Source organism: Piliocolobus tephrosceles, chromosome 1 (genome assembly GCF_002776525.5).
Source record: "Piliocolobus tephrosceles isolate RC106 chromosome 1, ASM277652v3, whole genome shotgun sequence".
Taxonomy (NCBI): domain Eukaryota; kingdom Metazoa; phylum Chordata; class Mammalia; order Primates; family Cercopithecidae; genus Piliocolobus; species Piliocolobus tephrosceles.
Window position 1 is genome coordinate 94,325,522 of NC_045434.1, and position 7,015 is coordinate 94,332,536.

Sequence of the window (7,015 nt, forward strand, 5' to 3'; positions counted from 1 at the left end):
TCCAGACTGGGCAACAGAGAGACTCTGTCTCAAAACAAACCAAAAAAAAAGAGAGAGAGAGAAAGAAACAAATGAGCAGGATGTATGGACAGGGAGAGGTTGATGACCGTCATTGAAACTATGGATCCAGTCACACCTGAAGCCAGATCCAGCTGGAGCTTCCTAGTACATAAGCCATTAAATTATATTACTTTGTGTTTTAAAAACACAAAACAACTGGCTGAGTACAGTGGCTTGCAATCCAAGCATTTTGAGAGGTTGAGGCAGGAGGATCGCTTGAGCCCAGGAGTTTGAGACCTGGTGTAGACCTGAGTGTGGAGGCTCAGGGAGAGGGTTGGAGGAGGATCCAAGAGACCTGGAAGATTTAGAAGCCAGAGGCAGAAGGGCATGTGGGAGATTGAGGCAGGGAGGAAGGATGGTAGCAGAGATGGCTTGTCTCGGACACAAAGTGCTGACAGGCAGGATGAGACCTCTCACCCAAAGGCCCAGGCAGCTGCAAGACCAGCTTGTGGGTGTTGATGAGCTCATCTGGAACCATGTGGGAGGCCAAGGCCAGGCCTGGGGTCACCCATGGGCTGAAGTTGGAGAGGGAAGCAACAGTTGGAGGAGGAGGAGGAAACTGTCACCATAATAGAAAACATGGGAGAAGGTAGGAGTCAGCTCCTCAGAGCCCAGTGCCCCAGCTGAGAAGTCAGAAGGAGGAGGCCCTGGTGACCTTGGAGGCCAGAGCAGGACACCAAGGAGGGACCTTGGAGGAGGGAATGCGGAGGTGAGGCTTGTGGATTCAGCAGCAAATGAAGGGGTGGTGGTTAGCAGGGTGACCAGAAGGACTGTTCCCTCCTGTCGTGTAACTCAGTTCCATGCTGTAGAAACACAAGTCTTTCCCACACTACATTTCAGAGGCAAGGTTGAACTCAGGTGACTTATCTACCCCCTGCCCAATGAACCAGAGACAGGTTTTATTTTTTTAAAACATTTTAATAAAATTAACAAATAAATATTCTAAACTGTATAGGCTACAGGGACAAAAGGGTAGAAGCCAGAGGGCCAGTCTTTCCTGCTCAGGCCCTCAGGTCCCCTTTAGAGAGACCCTGCTCTGGCCTGGTTTGGGGCTAGGACTGCTGACTTGGGGAGGCAGGGAGTGAACCCGGAATGGGTGATCTGGGCTCTTGCAAGCCATTCCTCTTTGTTGGTGTATATGGGAGGAGAGAAGAGGTCAAAGAAAGCAAGACCTTGCAAGAGGCATCCCAGTGACCCCTAGAAGTGACTGGGGTAAGGGGAGCACTATCCTAGAAGAAGGGAGTGGGAGGGAGGGGGCAGTGAAGCAGGGCGGTGAGCCTGGCCAGTGGTGGGCTCTGGCCGCCATTCTACCCGTGGTCACTCACTCTCGGACGTAGACCCTGGTGCACACAACATCATCCGCCGTCATGGTCTGGAAGGACAGAAGTAGTTGTTAGCCTGAGAGGCCCCTGGGGTCCTGTGGCTTTGGAGGCGAGGGTTGAATGGAGGTACTCTGCTCGGCCTCCAGGTCCAAACCTGCTTCTTGGCTCAAGACCAATAGACAGGAGCTGGTCCCAGAATACCCAGGTATCACTGGAGGGAGGATGGCAATAGAGCCCCTGGGGCCTGTCCTCCTCCTCAAGCCAGGAAGATCTCCCTGGAGAACTGTTGGGATGCCTCAGTACATGCCCTTTGCTTTGCATAAAAGGAACACCAACCATTTCTAATTCACACAGGGCACTGTGTGGCATAGGGACACGTTAGTTCTGTCCAAGCAGTCCCATCAGGAGGGTGCGGAGTCAAGCCATGGTTGTTCTTGAGTCTCCTGCACCCTGGGGTCTCCCAGAGAATCTCGGAAGGTAGGGCTGGGTTTGCTATTAGTGGGGAGGAAGCAGGACTTACCAGGATCAGTTCCCCATCATTGGTCAGTTCTCTGGTCCACGAGGTCTTGGGGCCCTCTCCCTTCAGGAGCTTTTGCTCACAGACCATTTTATTCTCGCTCTCCCATTTCACCAGGCTCTGCAAGAGACAGGTGGCCAAGTGAGCTGGGCCCATAGCAGGCGCAATGCAGTGACAGGGATAAGGGAGAGAGCCCCTTTCTAGCCCCCACCACTACCTAGGGATTTTCCCTAGTGGGAACAGAGAGAAGCTAGGAGTTAACTGCAAGCCTGGAAAATGGTAGGTTGAGAGGCAGGGCAATGATGCCATGACCGTGGAGCCCCTCTTGGCACTCACCTTACAGGGCCTCCCATCCACAGTCTGCTCCTCAAACTCCTCCCCAACCTTGAAGTTAATCTCTGTGGTGCGCACGGTGGTGGAGGTTTTGATGTAGAAAGTGTCTCCCTCCTGTTTGATCTCCACTGCTGGCTTGGACGCTGCAGCCACAGCAATCTTCCTCAGCATCACATTCACCCCTGTGGGGAGAGTGGAGAGGCTCACCTTTTGGGGGGCTTTGGGCACCTCTCTCACACCCTCCCCATGAGACAGTTGGAGCAGGCTGATTTGTGACTTGCTTGGGGTGGGTGTGTTGGGGGGTGCATCTGCCTGGTGCCTGGGTATCTAGGAAAGTGCCTTGAAGGAGATGGCAGGCGGTGCAGCCCTGAAAGATGAGGGGGTTTAGGGGGGAGGGGGTGAGAGGCAGTGGCCTACCCCTGGGGGTCCTGTTCCTAGCTGTGGCCCCACCTTGTTGAGTCAGCAGGCCTGGACTGGGCTCCCCAAGTCTCAGCTCTTCAGTCCCGGAATGTCCAGGGGCAGCTTCTCCCCAGCCCCCTACCCAACAAACATCCTGCTACTGGCTCTGGTTGTCTCTGTTTACTTCACTTTTGGCCTTTTGTCTACCCTGTTGACAGCTCATCAGAGTCACTGGGTCTGTACTTCTGGCCAAGCACAGGCCAGGCCCCATCACTCATGTCCTGGGAAGTAGGAGCCATTTCCCTCTCTGCCCTATCTACCCACCCTATCTAGTGCTAGATAGGTCTTCATTTGCCCAATTTCTGCCCCATTCAAAAATGAGGAGCAGAGATTCCCAGCAACAAAAGAGGGCAGGGGCAGCCGATTCCCTCTACAGAATGGTCAGCAGCCTGGGAAGACAGAGGCTTTGGAATAAGGTCATTAGGCTGTGATTTCCTCCTGGCTCAGCCCCCTTGCAGGCTGGGTGACCCTGAGCAAATGGCTTAACCCCCCTGAGCCTTAGATTCCACAATTGTAAAATGGAAATAACAGCGTCTTTAAAAGCCAGTCAAGGTTGGGTACAGTGGCTCACACCTATAATCCCAGCACTTTTCGAGGCCAAGGCAGGTGGATTGTTTGAGCTCAGGATACCAGCCTGGGCAACATGCTGAAACCCTGACTCTACCAAAAAAAAAAAAAAAAAGCCAGGGCTGGGTGCGGTGGCTCATACCTCTAATCCCAGCTACTCAGAAGGCTGAGGCAGGAGAATTGCTTGAACCTGGGAGGTAGAGGTTGTAGTGAACCGAGATCATGCCACTGCACTCCAGCCTGGGCGACAGAGTAAGACTCTGTCTCAAAAACAAAACAAAACAAAACAAAAAATGTCCAGGCGCAGTGGTTCATGCCTGTAATCCCAACACTTTGAGAGGCCGAGGTGGATGGATCATCTGAGGTTGGGAGTTTGAGACCAGCCTGACCAATGTGGAGAAACCCCATCTCTACTAAAAACACAAAATTAGCTGGGCATGGAGGCACATGCCTGTAATCCCAGCTACTCAGGAGGCTGAGGCAGGAGAATCACTTGAATCTAGGAGGCAGAGGTTGTGGTGAGTCAAGATCGTGCCACTGCACTCCAGCCTGGGCAAAAAGAGCAAAACTCTGTCTCAAAAAAAAAAAAAAAAAAAAAAAAAAAAAAGGCCAATTGGAATGGTACGTGTTTAGGACTCAGCACACACACAGTGCCAGGCATATGCTTAAGTTTTCAGGAAACAGTAGCTATTATTGTTGGTATTATTTCTACTGATAAAAGGAAGGCAAAGGGTCAGGTGCCATGGCTCATGCCTGTAATCCCAGCACTTTGGGAGGCCAAGGCAGGAGAATTGCTTAAGCCCAGAAGTTTGAGACCAGATTGGTAAATGTAGTGAGATCCCACCACTAAAAAAAAAAAAAAAAAAAAAAAAAAAAAAAGGAAAGCAAATAGCTGGGGTTCAGACAAAGCTCCCTTCATTAGGCACCGTGCTCCTCTGCCCTTCTGGAAGACTCCTATATCCCTGTCCCCTCAAGGGAACCCCCTCTGCCATGAGAAGAAGGGATAGAAAAGGAGCCTGCCCTTCCCGCTCTGTGTGATGTGTCCCCTACTCCAGGACCCCCCATTCCCCTCACAGGGTCTGGCTATCTTATTCAGCCTCTGTGAATTCAGACTCTCTGTGCACCTCCATATCCCAGCCCAGATTGGACCCCTTCTCTCTGCTCCCCACTTATTAACCGAAGTGGGGGAGATAGGAGACAGCGCCCCTCTGAAAGGAAGATGTGCAGAGCAGGGGGCCTCTCTGGATGGGCTCCAGGTCTAAGCTCCACACACCCACCTCACCTGGCCTGATCTGCCGCCCTGTCCTGGAGTACAGCCAGTGATGCACTAGGTGGGGGTGAAAGGGCCCTCCGCCAGGCGGCAGAATTTCCCTGCCCCTGATCCGGCCAACTCCCTGGCCCTCCTCCAGACCTGGGTTCCTAGAGAAACAAATCCTCTTTCCCCTCAGCGCCAAAGCATACCTACCCTACTCCAAACAGGAGAGGGAGAGAGGAAGCCTTGTCCCTGGGGAGCCCAGGACCCCCATAGTTGGCTGCTGAACTCTTGGGTCTAGGGAGAAATGACTGAGGTCCCCAGGTCTTATTGAGATGGACCCTTGACTAGAGCTAAGAGGGGTGTGCCGGGACCGAAGTTCCTGCAGAGGCAAGGCTGGGTTCGGAGGAGACATCCCTTCAGCGAGCCCCTGGTGCCTGTGGAGCTGGGGGCCCAGCTCAGCCGGGCTTGACTGGCTCAGGACTGTGTTTGTCTAATGGATCTGTTTTTAATCTCCCCCCTGCAGGGCCTGAGGAGGGCACGTGGCTCAGAGAGACCCCGCAGAGAGGACAAACAGACTGAAGACAGACAGCAGGACTGGGGCCTTGATTCTTACTCTTCAGCTGGGGCCTGGGGGTGTGCCAGGCCACCACCTCACCCACTGGGGACAGGAGCCAGAATCCAGAGAAGATGAGGAGGGAGTGGCATCTAGGCTTTCCAAAGAGAAAACTTCTATCTTTTCATCTTTAAGTTCAGCAAGGACAGAGCGAGAAAGACTGATATGACTCCAAGAAGTATTGTGGTTAGATCGTAGGAAGAACCAACAGCAAGGAATGATGGAGATTCCTGCTCTCTCTGCAACATTCCAGATCCTTCTTAGATCCAGACTCACTCCTATAGTCCAGGGTGCCCTCCCTCCCTACCCCCTCGCCCAGCCCAGCCCAACTAACCTCTCTCTGTTCAGTGCAGGAATTGAAGGCAGCAGGCCTGTCCTTACGCTCCCAGTGACTGGGGTCCTTAACTATCGTCCATCTCTCCCCCAGAGCCCCAGAGTCTAGCCCAGTTGGCCCAGAGAGCACACAGAAAGTGGGCCGGGGAAGTGGGAAGGGCAGTCTGGATTGACTTTGTTTTCCCCACCTTTGACCAACACACCCAGTTGGGCTGCAGCTGATCTAAGATGTGGGGAGGGAGGTGGGAACCTAGATTTTTGGAAATGTGGGATTGGGGTTTCACACGAAACCATTTGTTGAAATCCAAGAAAGTGATAATTATCCCTAGCGATTTTAGAACTCTGGAGCTGCTCGCTGTAGTAAAATACTTGTCTCACAGATTGGGGGTAGGGAGAGCAGAGTGGAAAGTGCAGACCGGGAGGAAAGGGGAGCTCAGGGGGCGCTGGGGCGGCAGATCACCTGGTAGGCAGAGCTTGGCGCCTAGGGGTAATGAGCCTGCTCTGGGGATTGGGTTACCGAGGGGGGCACCGGGAAGGAGATTGGAATGTCTTCGGGCGGCTGGGCAGGTTAGGGAACCGGGCTCCCAGTCTGGATGCAGGGTTCGTGGCTCCACCAGCCCGCAGCTTCCGAACTGCGGACAGCCAGGTGCCTCGGCCCGCCGAGTCCGGCCGCTGAGGCCAGCCTTCCGTTCCCCCAGAGGCCAACCTCGCGCTTCTGGTTTCTACGTGATTCACAGGCTGTGAATCACCGCAGTGCTGGCACCGGTGGGGCCCCGTAGGAGAAAGCGGGATTTAGGCGTCGTGCCCAGCGCCCCGGGACCCGGACGCCTGGCACGTTTTTCAGGGATGCAGGCGCCCAGTGTCTCACGCCCCGTGGTCCCGCTTTCTTTTTCATCCCCACCTTCGAGGACTCCAGAGCCCCCCTTGCCCCACCTGGGCCCTCGAACATTTCCTTACCCAGCACTTTGAGCAAATCCTCGAAGTTTTCCGATCGGATGATTTTCCAGTTACCAGAGAAGTTGGGCATGGTGGCAGCGCGGGTGGCGGTCCCCTTACACCCCTAGGCTGGAGCACTGGACACTGTCTTTTAGTCAAAAGAGACGTCGCCGTCGCCGGGTCGTGAGGTTCAGGAACCAAGATACGACCAGGGACAACCCCAAAGCTGGCCTGGGCTCCAGCGGGGACAGCTTTTATACCCTGTGCGGAACCGCCCCTGCCCAGGATTGAAGTGGCCCCGCCTTCCGCTCCGCCCCCTCCCCCACTTGGGGGGCCCTGCGCCCCCGCCACCAACCTCTGGATCTAGCCGGTGTGTGGGTCCAGGATTCTCTGGGGACCCAGATAGCCTTCTCCTGCGCTAGTGAGTGGATGGGGAAGCGGACGCAAAGCCTGCACTTGAATTGCGCTGTCCGCCTAGGCGCTGGGAGCCAGCTGCGGGCGCAGATGCTCAGGGCTCGTGTATGGCTGTCCCCCACCCGAGTTCCTCCCGTCTCGCCTGTTCGCCACCCATCCCCAGCCTGACTTGGTGCATTCGACTCCTTGGCGCTGGACACCTGGCG

General features: G+C 54.7%; 1 protein-coding gene across 1 annotated transcript; it reads right to left on the reverse strand.

Annotated features, from left to right (window-relative positions):
- Positions 1 to 957: 957 nt before the first annotated feature.
- Positions 958 to 6,623, reverse strand: CRABP2 (cellular retinoic acid binding protein 2). Its single transcript, XM_023214069.2, has 4 exons — positions 6,417 to 6,623; positions 2,236 to 2,414; positions 1,903 to 2,019; positions 958 to 1,432 (listed from the first exon to the last, which is right to left on the reverse strand). Exons 1-4 carry the CDS (start codon positions 6,484 to 6,486, stop codon positions 1,382 to 1,384), a joined length of 417 nt encoding a protein of 138 aa, XP_023069837.1. The 5' UTR covers positions 6,487 to 6,623; the 3' UTR covers positions 958 to 1,381.
- Between the last annotated feature and the right edge of the window lie 392 nt (positions 6,624 to 7,015).

Excerpts from the sequence above, each read along its gene's own strand:
- CRABP2 (XM_023214069.2), bottom strand. The coding sequence starts at position 6,486 with ATGCCCAACTTCTCTGGTAACTGGAAAATCATCCGATCGGAAAACTTC. Across the intron at positions 2,415-6,416 it reads GGATTTGCTCAAAGTGCTGG|GGGTGAATGTGATGCTGAGG; the intron begins GTAAGGAAATGT and ends CTCTCCCCACAG. Across the intron at positions 1,433-1,902 it reads ATGATGGGGAACTGATCCTG|ACCATGACGGCGGATGATGT; the intron begins GTAAGTCCTGCT and ends CTGTCCTTCCAG.